The sequence below is a fragment of the Giraffa tippelskirchi genome, chromosome 13 (genome assembly GCF_054371585.1).
Source record: "Giraffa tippelskirchi isolate mGirTip1 chromosome 13, T2T-mGirTip1v1.2.pri, whole genome shotgun sequence".
NCBI lineage: Eukaryota > Metazoa > Chordata > Mammalia > Artiodactyla > Giraffidae > Giraffa > Giraffa tippelskirchi.
This window is the reverse complement of record NC_137287.1, coordinates 40,203,540-40,218,324: the sequence shown is the minus strand read 5'-3', so window position 1 is coordinate 40,218,324 and position 14,785 is coordinate 40,203,540. Positions and strand designations below refer to the sequence as shown.

Sequence of the window (14,785 nt, the reverse complement as noted above, 5' to 3'; positions counted from 1 at the left end):
CCCAGTAAAAGTATGTGATTATTCTGTTTGTATGTTTCAACTAAATGCTGAATGCCTTGTGTTATACTCTTAACACTTGACTTTTTTCTGATAAGATTCTTGAGAATAAGAATTGTGTCTTATTTCATTCCAATGCCCTCAGTGTAGTCACCACAAACATATCATGGGAATAATACTGTAAGAGAAACAGTTTAAGAATCAGTGTCGACTTACCACATTCGCCGACCCTAAAGCTGTCAGAAAGTGATCTGATGTAATCTTCACTGCCCCAGGATGTTGCATTTACAAAATGGGTTGTTGAATCACGAATGGTGAAACTGAAAGTGTACCTTTCTGATCCAATATCTAAGGGAAAACCAAGGCTTTTATTTTTCAGATGAAAAGTTTTAATTTTAAACAAAGGTGATTATTATGATGCTAAAACACTCAAACACATGGTATAAAAAATTATTTCAGATATAAATTCTACAACAAGTTATGCTTTAAGAATTGCAAAGCTGCCAAGGTAGATAATTCACCTCACTGTGACCTCTCTGTTCCCTTTCCCTAGTTACCTCTATATTCGGAGGGAAATAACATGTAGGTTTTAACCATCCTGATATTACCTCATATTCTCCATTTCTCTCTTACTGTTGTTTTAACCTAAGTCATAATTTAGATCTAAATTATTTCAAAACAAATAAATGTGTGCTAGCTAAAAGATACCACTAGGGGTCAGCAAGCACTTTTTTCCAGAATAAATTCCCAAATAAATTTCTTTATTGTTTTTGCTAATGGATGTAGAAGATGTGGAACATATATAATCAATCTGATTTTGGTGTTGACCATCTGATGATGCCCATGTGTAGTGTGTTGAAAGTGTTTGTCGATCATTCATGTCTGAATTTTGGGGACCCCATGGACTATAGCCTACCAGGCTCCTCTGTCCATGGAATTCTCCAGGCAAAAATACTGGAGATACAAAATACAAAAATACTGGAGAAGGGTTGTCATTCCCTTCTCCAGGGGATCTTCCCAACCCCGGGATCGAACCCAGGTCTCCCGCGTTGCAGGCAAATCCTTTACCATTTGAGCCACCAAGGAATCCCGTCCATGTGTAGAATCAGCCATAAAAATAATGAATTTTAGTCAGTTCTAGTGAAGTGGGTGAACCTAGAGCCTATTAAACAGAGTGAAGTAAGTTTGAAAGAGAAAAACAAATATCGTATATTAATATGCATGGAATCTAGAAAAGTAGCATTGATTATCCTATTTGCAGGGAAGACATAGATGTAGAGAACGGACTTGTGGACACAGTCGAGGAAGAAGAGTGTGGGACAAATGGAGAAAGTAGCATTGACATATATACACTATCACGTGTAAAACAGATAGCTGGTGAGAAGCTGCTATTTAACACAGAGAGCCCAGCCTGGTGCTCTGTGATGACCTAGAGGGGTGAGATTGGGGGAGGGGAAGGAGGCTCAAGAGGGATGGGATATATGTATAACTATGACCGATTCACATTGTTGTATGGCAGAAATGAACACAATATTGTGAAGCAATTTTCCTCCAATTAATAAATAAAAAATTTTTAGAAAGAAATACAAACAGCATGATACTGACACAAAAACAGACACACAGATCAGTGAAATAGGATAGAAAGCCTGGAAATAAACCCACACAATTACAGTCAATTAGTCTACAACAAAGGAGGCAAGAATATACAATGGCAAAAAGACAGTTTCTTCAATAAGTAGTGCTGGGAAAACTGAACAGTTACATGTAGAAGAGTGAAATTAGAACATTCTCTAATACCATATACAAAAATAAACTCAAAATGGATTAAAGACCTAAATGTAAGACCAGATATCATGAAACTCCTAGAGAAAAACATAGGCAGAACATACTTTGACATAAATTATAGCAATACTTTATTGGATCCATTCCTAAAACAAAGGCAGTAAAAGCAAAAATAAACAAGTGGAAACTAATTAAACTTAAATGCTTTTGCGCAGCAAAGGAAAAGATAACCTACTGGATGGGAAAAATTATTTGCAAATGATATGACCAATAGGGATTAATATCCAACATAAATCTTCAGCTCATACAACTCAACATAAAAAAACCCTAACAACCCAATTTAAAAAATAGGAAGAACTGAACAGGCATTTTTTTCCAGAGGAAATGCAGATGGCCAACAGGCACATGAAAAGATGCTCAACATCACTAATTATCAGGAAAATATAAATTAAAACCACAATGAGCTATTCCCTCACACCTGTCAGAATGACTATCATTATAAAGAATACAAATGGGGGCTTCCTTGGTGGCTCAGTGGTAAAAAATCCACTTGCCAATGCAGGGGATGTGGGTTCGACCCCTGGTCCAAGAAGATCCCAGATGTCACATGGCAACTAAGCCTGTGTGCCACAACTACTGAGCCCATGCTCTAGAGCCTGGAAGCCGCAAATACTGGACCCAGCTGCTGCAACTACTGAAGTCCCACACCCTAGAGCTTGTGCTCGGCAACAAGAAAAGACACAGCAATGAGAAGCCCGAGAACAGCAACTAGAGAAAGCAGAGTAGCCCCTGCTCACCACAACTAGAGAAAGCCTGTGCACAGTGACAAAGACCCAGCACAGCCAAAAATAAAACAGATAAATATATAAAAAATTAAATCAAAAAAGAAACCTTCCTTTTAATATGGTGTGTATGTGTGTAATGCTCATTCAGTCGTGTCTGACTCTCTGTGACGCTATGGACTGTAACCTGCCAGGTTCCTCTGTCCCTGGAATTCTCTAGGCAAGAATACTGGAGTGGGTAGCCATTCCTTCTTCAGGGGATCTTTCTGACCCAGGGATTGAACCCAGGTCTACTGCATTGCAGAGGGATTCTTTACCACTGAGCCACCAGGGAATCCCAGTTGTCACTATACCGCAAGTCAATTAACACAGCCACAATTACTCAGGTGATTCAAATAAAATTGTCTTCTGTCAAAATTACTGGCTGGCTGACTAGAGCTCTGATTCCCTCAAGCTGTATCAAAGGATTTATACCATACCCTTTAATAAAAAGCACTGACACTTTAGAGGCTAGTAATAATGTATTGCTACTTTTGGCATTCTATATTGTATCTCTGCATGTAAGCTATAAAAGCTTGAAGATCGGTTGATTTTACTTATTTATTTTGGTCTCTATTGTGGCACACGGAATCTTCGGTCTTCCTCGCAGCATGTGGGACCTAGTTCCTTGACTAGAGATCAAACCTGGGCCCCCTGCATTGGGAGCTCGAAGTCTTAGCCATTGGACAGCTGGGAACAGCCAGGGAAGTCCCTGAAGGTCAGTTGATTTTAAAAATCTGATTTTAGTCTTGGATTATGTTTCCATAGTCCTAAAACTGTTGCACAGACAACTAAATAAGGACCACTAAAGCCAGACTTAACTGTATTTCCCACATATGAAAGATGATTTTTTCCCCTGAATCATTTAGTTCTTTGAATAAATACACAGATACTGCTGCACACTTCCCTCCCTCAACACTGTCTCAACATCCATGCTGGAAAACCTTCCTCCTATCACTTTCTCTCTTCTGTGAGATTTACCTGTGTGCTTGTATCTGATACTGACAGTTTACATGGAGTTCCTGCTCTATGTTACACACTCTTACCTATACAAGCTCATGTAAGTCTCATCCCAGCTTTGTTTACCCTGATTCTGTGGCTCTACATAGGACAGACTCAGGGGTGAGCCCTGTCAACCTGGCTCCACGTCCATCCTCTCAGACGCTCTGATATCTGAGGATGATGAGAGAGACTACAACTTCTTTCTCCAGTCTTTACACTGGGCTTTGCACAACGAAGGAGCTCAGTAAGTATATGTTGATACACATTAATGAGCTGACCAATTTAACTAGCTATTTTAATACTGTATACATTGCTTTTAAAGTTATGCTTTAGAAATATCAAATAAAACCATTAAAATGATTTTAATGCCCTCACACATGTGGCCTTAAATCAAGTACTTTACCATGCAATAGAGAACATGGCCATTGCTCTTAGGGAGTTAAATAGGCATGAGAAATTTAATCATTTAAATATACTTTGTTGTAGTAATAAGCCACAGTTGATGAAAAATGAAGCAAAGGGTTAAATAGAACTCAGCTTTTTCTGTCTGGAAAGCCTTTGACATCTGTTTTTCCAATAACTATGCCGATTATTTTCTGAAAAACAAAAAGGTTATAGAAGATGAATATTAAACACAGATGGAGATGGTAAATTTAATTTCATGGACTTGTTATATTTTACTGGCTCTAACAAACATTTTTGACTAGGAACCATTTAAATGTATTTATTTCAGACAAACATCTAAAAGAACTTCATAAATGTTCATTCTACAAGAATAGTACAAAGTATTAAGACAGTTAACTGCTATTACAAATATAATCATTTAATACTTAGTATGTTTCTACTTTATTTTCAATCACTAGGTGGAGCACAGTAACTTCCCTATGCTATCAATTCTTACTGAATTCATTCAAAGCACATGTATAATGCAATTTAATTTGCCATGGTCTTCAAAGGTTTCTTTTATATACGGTTTTCTAACAATCCACATAAAATTGCCTAGCTTCTTAATGCAAACATGCTGGACTGTAACATATATTAGATTGTAACAAAACTTGCATATCACTGCTAATAAATCTAAGCTCTAAAGTCCTAGATCTTAAACCTTAAAGGTATTAACATGTCTTTAATATTTTTAATGTTCTCTTTAGTGACTAACAAAGAAAAATTAAATATTTTTAAATACTTTTAAAAATAAAAATAACTACCTTTTTCTGAAAGGATGAACTTATATCACATAATTCTAGCAACTGACTTTAACCTTGCAATAATCTGTTCAATTTTAAATACATGCAAGCTTTTAAGACTACCACATCCTAGCTGAGCTATTAGCTAGTCTTATTACATTTAGACACACTGTTATTATTTTTTTTAACTCCATATGCTGCAGCTCTCACTGAATTTTGTTAAGAAAACAACTAGTGGGAATATTGAGTAAAATTTTCTAACTAAAGAGGCAATTAGCAAAGAGTTTACCTTTCAAGAAAAACTGTAACAGCGATAATTATTTTTAACATTAATAAAGTTTAAATTGCAAACTATTAAAGCTATATGTAATTTATCTCATTTTAAGAAATCTGATTTGCACATTCCAAATGTAAACAGCAGACTTCTGGGGGTAGGAAAGATAAGGGAGTATGATAATTGCTTTACAGTAAGCTCTTCACCTTATAATATGATTCCACCTAGATTTCTTTCAAATAAATGACAATCTTGGCAAAGTTGAAATGACTGGTGCCCCCACAACCCTTCTCGCCAAAATAAATTTTCACATGATGATTTCAGAAACACATCATTTGTGTACCTTTATGTCACAAAAGCAACATAATAAGTATTTCAGTATATAACTGCTTAACAAAAATGCTTTAATTTTGCAATGCTAAATTTGAGTGCATATTAAATATTTAACTTGTTGTTCAGTTGCGAAGTCATGTCCAATTTTTTGCTATATTTAATTAAAATAATGCAAATAAACTTCTAATAATTTTTAACAATTACTAGTCATATCTATAATCTCCTAATGTGCAGACAAAAAAAAAAAGACTACTTTTCACTTAGCTGACATAAATACAAAGATGTTTAGGAGTGTTTAACATCTAACAATCACTAGTGCAATGAGTATCTATATACTTGTGAATTATACAAGCATGTCTTGAAATGAATCAATAATGTTGACATAATGTAATATAAACACCTAAAGCTTCAACAGAGAACAAATGAACTACTGCACTGCTGAAACTTACCAGATTAGCCATATTTGGATGCAGATTTGAAAGTGTAATAAAGTTCTTTGATGCAATGGAGTTGGCCATTCTTTTATCTGCATTTTAGAAAATATAATTTAGATGCATAAGTTAAACAACTGAAATAAAGCTTGAAAAATTCCAAGACTGAAAATATCATTTATTTAGGAAAGTATGGGATAGTCTACTCATTCTTTGGGAAAACTTTATTTATTGGCTGCACTAGATCTTAGTTGCAGCTTGTTAAGTCCTTCAATCTTTACTGCAGCATGAGGAATCTTCAGTCTATAGTTGTGGAAGATGGGATTTTTAGTTGCAGCATGCAAACTCTTAGCTGTGGCATGTGGGATCTAGTTCCCTGACCAGGGATCAAATCCATGCCCCCTGCATTGGGAGCTCAGAATCTTAGCCACTGGACCACCAAGGAAGTTCCAGGAAAATTTTATATTACAACAGTGAAATGTAAGTTAGATTCAACCTGTAAAAAGCATATTTTTAAAAAGGTCTTTTAAAGTTATGAATGATATAGTTAGGTTTCAATTTTTAATTTTCACTTTGCAAAAAAAAAATTAGTCAATGTTTGAGCAAATTTAGTTTCAGATGAGAGATGATACAATGGGACATTTGCAGATTTAAATATTTATTACCATAAAGCCTACTTTAAAAAAAAACATAGCAAAGCTACACTGTAACCACCTCGAATCATGCTTTTAGTTACAATGTGTGTGGAGATAGGCAGTACTTCACCCTCCCCTCTATGGTAAGTAAGCTCCATCAGGGCAGAAGTAGCATATTACACACAACTTGTGAGTGCATTTCAATGCTACCTTGCACATAAAAAGCACTCAATAAACATGAGATAAATGAAACAGAGACTTGTCCCTCAACTTAGTCACTAGAAAAGGTTTTAGTGTAGTAACAGCTGTCAGCTACACCAAACTAGCAGATTTACTTGATTTCACTTCATTTTATGTAGCTTCTTTAACAGTGAATGCCCTCATCCCCAGGCTGTACTTTCAGGACACATTGCATAGCATAAGTTTCAAGAAGGCTGCACAATTACTCAAATATGATTTTGAATTCCAGTGCCACTAGTTTGTAGTCAAATGTTTTGAATTACTGAGCTTTAATCTCCTCATCCACAAAATATAGATAACATCTACCCTACAAGGTTGTTGTAAGAATTCAAAATAGTGTACATAAAGAGCCAAGATGTCCAGAGATATGAAAACTGCTTTTCATTCTTATCCAATGTAGCAGTTTCTGCATTCAAGCCAGAATAAACAATTTAGCCGTGTTAAGGTCCTACTTATTCTTCAGCCGAATCTGATCTGGCTCACTATGTAATTTCAGTCTCTGAAATACTTGCCAGCCTGACAGATTCATTCATTCATCCATCCACTCAGCCAACATTTATTGAGAGCCTGTCAAGTGCTAGACACCTGAGGTTAGAGAACACAAACTATTCAGTAGCCAGATTTTGTGTAAAAATATTATTCATCCACATACTGAGTTCTCCAAAATTTTACCCCTTAACATCTCTTGGTGGTTACTGACTTACGAGGAATATCACATGAACTCTTTGAAGTTCCTTCACTTCCTACTGTTAATCAAAATATATGGTGATATACTTTAGTGTCTGTCTACAAAAAGAAAAGGACAACTTACTTCTCTAGGTTTTCGAGAAATACAAAATTAACATGAAATAAAGAGGCCAGTATGGTGATACAGAGATTACACCATTCATCAGCAACTGCTGTCCCTTCTATTTTCCAAATATACTTTAAAAGTCTCTGTTTCTCCATCTCCAGTGCCATCTCCTCAGCCCAAGGGTCAGTCATCCCTCATCTAGAGTACTGCTATTACCTAGTCTTATACATAGTTTATTCATTCAACAGATGTGAGTTCAGTGTCTGACACGTATCAGGTACTGAGTCTAGACAGGAGGGGCGGCTCAGAGAGAAACAAAAAAAAAACCAGAGTGCCAGGTGTGGGGCTAGACATGTACAGCCCCAAGACCACAGACCTAGCTCCTTGACAAGGTAAAGGGAAAGGTGGTGAAGGAACTAGTCCAGTTAAGGTAACCTGGTGGCAATGTCACAGGTAATAGTTGTGGAGTGCCTATTATGATATTGGCCCTATACTACAGACACTGGATACACATCATCTCCCCCCTGCCACCCCCCACAGTTGATTACCACTCTCCAGATACCTCAGCAGCTCTCCTTTCCACAAATGGGACCTGGGACCTTGGCACACAGTTCCGTCTTCCTTGAGCATCCTCTCCAATCCCACCCTCAGATCCTCCCAAGACAAGAACTTTAACATTTTGGGGGTCTCAAAGAGAAGATCTTATCACTCTCCTTCAAAAATCCCCCAGCCTCTATTCCTTCTCTCAGCACTTTTAATTCCCTCATTACAGGGTGGGGTTTAGGATGACAGGGCTGTGCCTTGCCTTGCCCTTACTGTGTCCTACAGTGCCTAGTTAGGCTAGCACCTAGGCATAGTAGCTGCTAGCTATTTGTTGACTAAATTAATGAACGAGTCCTAAAAGAAACCGGGTTTGTAAATTGAGAATAATATTGCTACAATTAACTTTCTGGATAAACAGAATTTTAGTTAATAACTAATTTTACATTTATATCCAGCATTTAAATTATAGAAACAAGTACAAATTGAAACCTACTATTCTATATCAACGGAGCTTCCAAAGAGCTGGCATTGATGGTCCTATATAATCTTCTAGTTTATTCTACAGACCTGTGCTGGGGTTGCTACAGAGAAATCCTCTTATGTGGGTATTACTGTGCGTGAAAATCCCCCCAAACTTCCATCACAAACCAAAGACTTTTTTTTTTTAACAAACTTTGACAAAGTTGGTCACCTTGCCTAGAGGGGAACAGTTGTTCAATTATTTTATAAATCTAATTCAAAAGGGTGGCTTTTACTCCTTCAGTGGGAACTCAGCAAGTTTTGCATACTCTGGATTGGCTATAAGAAAACGGGCAACTGGCCATCACACTGGAGAACTCACCAGCACGGAGACAAAAAGAGCGCTTGCTAGTAAACTTTCAAGGTAGTCTTAATTTTTTTTAACCAAACATTGCTTTGAGAAAAAGAACGAAAGAGAGGGAGGAAGGGACATGACTTGCACACAAGGATTAAAAATCGTCCCTTTTAAACCCTCCACGCTTTAAAATGTACCTGAAGATTCCAAATCTAGGACATTCTAGAACAGAGAACACTGTGGAGAGGGCGAACGAGGTGGCGGGGGCAGGGTATGAGTCGTGGGTGGGGGCCTCCAGGGCCGGTGCCCGTGCGCACGTGTGCTCACATACCTGTCAACCCCACAGAACGGCCGCGCGTCAGCCAGGCTGGGGGGGCGGGGCGGGAGGGTGCACTGAATTACCTCAGAACGCGTTTATACCCACCCGCATCAATTACACCCGCGCGTCTACATTCGCCACGCTACGCGGACGAGCACACTCCACCCGTGTCCTGTGTGTTCCTACGTGACTGTGACTCCGCGGGTGTGGACTGGAAGCCGGCGTCAGCTGCCCACTTCGCACCCCGGCACGTCCCCCGAACCGCAACCAGCCGGCTTCCACCTCTCGAGGGCACCGGGGTGACCGCCACCCGCGGAGCTCGCGGGCAGCCGGGAAGGGAGACCGTTCCCACCGCGGACGGCGAAGCCCAGAGGCCTGCCCTCAGAACAGACGACGGCCCGCAGCCCGCCGCCACCCGGCTTCACCTAAGCGTTCGCGCCGGCTGCTCCCGGGACCGCTAGCCTAGACGCTCTCGCTCTTGGACAGCAGCCAGCCGCACGCAGGCCCCGCCCGGACGCCTCTCCCGCTCGGCCGGAATTCGGCTTCTTCTACACAACGCGTTGTGCCCACAGCCCAGGCGCTCGACGGTCGCTGCGGGAGGACAGCCTTGGACCGTTAGCCCAGGCCCCGCCCCCGCCGATCTCAGACTCCACCCACGCCCTGACTCTGCCCTGCCCTCAGCTTCGACCCCGCCCCGCCCCCCTCACCAAACTCCGGTTCCACTCACTCCCTGACTGCCCCACCCAAGCTCTGCTGACTCCGCCCACTCCTGGCCCCGCCCCGCCCCTCGCCCTGACTCCTCCCTCAGCCCTGCCCTGCGGCTCCCGACGCCTTGAGGGTCGCCGCCCCTCTGCAGTCTGGGTAGTGAGGAGAGAGACTCGGGGAGACTGGCCGCGAGTGGTTCCCGTTTCTTTTTTTTTCCCGGGGGCCCGAGCCTGTCCTCCAAATTCCCGGGCGGGAGTGCGGGCTGCTAAGAACCAGGTGTCCAGGAAGATGCTGGGGATCTTTTCTGCTGAAACAGCAGAAATGCAGGAGACATTGCTATAGAAAGCGCAGCAGCTGAACGCACAGCTACAAACAAGTGCTAAGTGTAGCCGGGGAAATCTGGAAAAGCCTGCGTGTGTCTACTCAGCAGCCTAGTTGAGAGCTTGCAGGATGTTCTGACTGGGGAGAGGTGGATCAAGTGTAGCAGGAATCTGTTAGTTCTTACGCGGCATGTGATTCTGGATCTCAGTGAAAGAGAGCACGGAAGAAAGAAGGGTGCGTGGTTGCTGATAAGCCTTCTAGAAGGGAAACGGGTGTTGGATGCAGACTTGTCACCTGCTGGGGGAGTGTGAAGAAAGGCCAGGCTGCTAGATCGATAACGCTAAACCCTGATGATGCTATTTGTATCATTTCAGGTGCATACATATAGATATACACTACATGTATAATTTGATGTGCTAAGTATTGGGCTTTGGTGAACTTGACAAAACATTCTCTGGGCTTTTTAGTTAGTACCATTTGGAAATCTTTTTAGTTTAATGACACTAATTTTTGTTGAAAGACCCCTGGAGAAGGAAATGGCTACCCACTCCAGTATTCTTGCCTGGAGAATTCCATGGACAGAGGAGCCTGGAGGGCTACAGTCCATGGGATCGAAGAGTCGGACTTGACTGAGCGACTAACACGTAAAACAGTATTAAATCAGGGGCAAATAAGTTAAGATCCAACACAACTAAATTCTTAAAATTTGTCACCAATTACTGTCCACTTGTAGCATTACTTAAATTATTGAAATTCTTCCTTTAAAAGGAAAAACAATTTTGGTACTTATTACACAGCCGTGTACTGTAAAAGAAAAGTGTAACATCAGGGGCAAGTCTTATGTTGTTATCAAAACATAGTTTTTTGTTTTTTTTTTTTTATAAATTTATTTATTTTAGTTGGGGGCTAATTACTTTACAATATTGTAATAGTTTTTGCCATACATTGACATGAATCAGCCATGGGTTTACATGTGTTCCCCTTCCTGGACCCCCCACCCACCTCCCTCCCCATCCCATCCTTCTGGATCATCCCATTGCCCCGGCCCTGAGCCCTTGTCACATGCATTGAACATGGAATGGTGTTCTGTTTCACATATGATAATATACATGTTTCAATGCTGTTCTCCCAGAATGTCCCACCCTCACCTTCTCCCTCAGAGTCCATAAAATTGTTCCATGCATCTGTGTCTCTTATTCTGTCTCGCATATAGGGTTATCGTCAAAACATAGTTTTATGTTGCATCTTTTTTTTTTTTTGCTGTGTTGCTTGTTTCCAGGATTTTAGTTCCCCCACCAGCAACTGAACCCCAGCCCCAACACGGAGAGCACCAAGACATAAACACTGGGCCTCCAGGCAACTCCCTCCTTTGTTATTTTTTGATTTCCCAAACAATGGTAGAAAGAAAAATTAAGTACCTGCATTCCCGCCACTTAAATAAAGTTATTTTTTTTTCTTATTCCTTTCCACTCTTTGTCTTTACAAGCACATACCTTGATCTTTGCAAAAGAATGAACTAGCATTCTTAGTCTATTCTAAAGGGGAAAAAAAAAGATATAAAAAATGATTTTTTGAGATTCCTCAAAAAACTGGAAATAGAACTGCCATACAACCCAGCAATCCCACTGCTGGGCATACACACCGAGGAAACCAGAATTGAAAGAGACGCGTGTACCCCAATGTTCATTGCAGCACTGTTTACAATAGCCAGGACATGGAAGCAACCTAGATGTCCATCAGCAGACGAATGGATAAGGAAGTTGTGGTACATATACACAATGGAATATTACTCAGCCATTAGAAAGAATACATTTGAATCGGTTCTATTGAGATGGATGAAACTGGAGTCCATTATACAGAGTGAAGTAAGCCAGAAAGAAAAACACCAATGCAGTATACTAATGCATATATATGGAATTTGAAAGATGGTAACGATAACCCTATATGCGAGACAGAATAAGAGACACAGATGCATAGAACAGTCTTATGGACTCTGAGGGAGAAGGTGAGAGTGGGACGTTCTGGGAAAATAGCATTGAAACATGTATATTATCATATGTGAAACAGAACACCATTCCATGTTCGATGCATGAGACAAATGCTCAGGGCTGGAGCAATGGGATGACCCAGAGGGATGGGATGGGGAGGGAGGTGGGAGGGGGGTTCAGGATGGGGAACACATGTAAACCCATGGCTGATTCATGTCAATGTATGGCAAAAACCACTACAATATTGTAAAGTAATTAGCCCCCAACTAAAATAAATAAATTTATTAAAAAAAAAAAAAAGAAAGAAAGCTGTGGTACATATACATGATGGAATATTACTCAGCCATTAAGAAGAATACATTTGAATCAGATCTAATGAGGTGGATGAAACTGGAGCCTATTATACAGAGTGAAGTAAGCCAGAAAGAAAAATGCCAATACAGTACACTAACACATATATATGGAATTTAGTAAATTGGTAAAGATAACCCTGTATGCGAGAGAGCAAAAGAGACACAGAAGTATAGAACTGTATTTTGGACTCTATGGGAGAGGGTGAGGGTGGGATGATTTGGGAGAATGGCATTGAAGCATGTAAATTATCTTATGTGAAACGAATCACCAGACCAGATTCGATGCATGATACAGGGTGCTTGGGGCTGTTGCACCGGGATGACCCAGAGGTATGGGATGGGGAGGGAGGTGGGAGGGGGGTTCTGGAAGGGGAACACATGTACACCCATGGCAGATTCATATCAATGTATAGCAAAACTAACACAATATTGTAAAGTAAAAAATAAATTAATTAATTAAAATAAAACAAAAAAAACCAACAAAAATAATAATTTGTATGCATTTTTCATCTGAGCCTCACTGGGGAATAAAATTTTAAATTTTCGTTTGCATTTTTTCATATTTTAGCAAATTAATTTTAGCTGAAAGTTATCTAAGATTAAGCAAGCATAGTCAACTTCACCAGGACACAACAGGCTTTTCATAAGGTGTGCTGCTTTGAAACACAAGCCTGAAAGAGTGGAATTGTTTGATGTTGATAACAAAATCGGGACATCCCCCCTTGTTACATAAAGAATTCATCTCTTCCATTTTTATAGCAATTCCATTCTTAACAATAGAATTGACTTGTCAATATTCTTTGGATGGATATGTACAGAAGCAAAGACAGGGAATGCCTAGCCTCACCACTTGATGTAGAAGTCGAGGGTGAGTGAACAAAGGTCAGCATTGAAATTGCTTGCATGTCTGGCTAAAGAAAATGGTATGAAGCCACACCCATCACCTCCCTGGAGCATGCCAGCTGTCAGGCCATTGAGGAGCATGTCACAAAGGGGTGACAGGCAAAGCATGTAGCAATCAACTTCACACATACTAATTGCTGGCGGGGGGCGGGAAGTGACAATTATTTTAATTTAATTATTTAATTTTTAATTATTTTAATTACAAAACCACCTTTTATTTATTGAACAACAAAATAACTTTTGTAAAGTTAGTCCAATGATTACATATCCTTCCCGGGAGCTGAAATACTGACAATTCAAATTACTAGTCTCGCTCTCCACTCCTCCATCTATAATGGGACCAGCCAATAAGGGGAAAGAATCTGGAAAAATATATGTGGTGGTGGCTTCCCTGGTGGCTTGCCTGCAATTTAGGCTAGCGGGGTTTGATCCCTGCATCAAGAAGATCCCCTGAAGAAGGAAATGGTAACCCATTCCAGTAGTCTTGCCTGGGAAATCCCATGGACAGAGGAGCCTGGTGGGTTACAGTCCAGAGGGTCACAAAGAATTGGACACGACTTAGCGACTAAACAACAGGAAATATGCACTAGAAAATCAAAACACTTGTTTTTTCTTGCAGTGGTCTGGAACTGAGCCATGATATCCCCAAGGTGTGCCTGTCATTGGTGTCTGGTCCATGCTATGCATCCTTTCTGCACTCTGCACACCTGCCCTGTGCTGTACCAAAGAGAACGCATTGAGGGAAGAAGAGTGGAAGAAGCAGATCTTCAGCACATGGAGCACAGGTGTCCCTTTGAGGAGGAGAATCCGGCTGCCCCCCAGCCTGCCCCACCAGAGGGTTACTCCTGGGACAACACAGGGAAGGGCCCATCTCTCTGGAGGGCTATCATGGGCCAGGTTCACCATAGTTTATGTTAGGCATAAACTCAGAGTCAGACGAGGCTAGACAACAACAACAACCACAGAGTCCAAATTACTCCAAGCTAAGAGCACGAGTGTTTGGGAAAAGCCAACTTCCATATGCCACTCTGCACTTTCCTCCCTCTGGGTCCAAATCCCAGGCTCTGTTCTGTGTTTGCTTTATGAATTTGCTCAGCACTCGATAGCCTGTCTGTGTTGTCCACATGTTGGCCAAATACTAAAAGATGAAAGAGAAAAACTCAACGACAAAAGACATTTTTATTTTTAATTGTCATTCTGTAAAAGGACTGTGGATATTTCTCAGCATGATTAATTCTAACACACATTGGCCAGATTTCTCTCATCTTAGCTGTTTTATCGCACGGTTGTCTAAAATGAGAAAATAAATGAATCCTAGAAACTAAAAGTCAGGCTATCCGGTCA

General features: G+C 40.5%; 1 protein-coding gene and 1 long non-coding RNA gene across 6 annotated transcripts in view; one reads left to right on the top strand and one right to left on the bottom strand.

Annotated features, from left to right (window-relative positions):
- MEIOB (meiosis specific with OB-fold) overlaps nucleotides 1–9,815 on the bottom strand; it is a 36,218-nt gene extending 26,403 nt beyond the window's left edge. For all 5 annotated transcript variants that reach the window (XR_014072812.1, XM_081555548.1, XM_081555550.1 and 2 more), the window contains exons 1-4: nucleotides 9,597–9,815; nucleotides 5,846–5,922; nucleotides 4,141–4,198; nucleotides 214–345 (exon numbers count right to left, since the gene is read on the bottom strand). Coding sequence is in view for 4 of the 5 variants with exons in the window: in XM_081555548.1 (XP_081411674.1) it covers nucleotides 214–345; nucleotides 4,141–4,198; nucleotides 5,846–5,914 (259 nt within the window). In the remaining variant the exon portion in view is untranslated. The remainder of the gene's footprint in view (nucleotides 1–213; nucleotides 346–4,140; nucleotides 4,199–5,845; nucleotides 5,923–9,596) is intronic.
- Nucleotides 9,493–11,655, top strand: LOC145531858 (uncharacterized). Its single transcript, XR_014072813.1, has 2 exons — nucleotides 9,493–10,431; nucleotides 11,477–11,655. It is a non-coding gene; the product is annotated as an uncharacterized LOC145531858 (long non-coding RNA).
- Nucleotides 11,656–14,785: the final 3,130 nt, after the last annotated feature.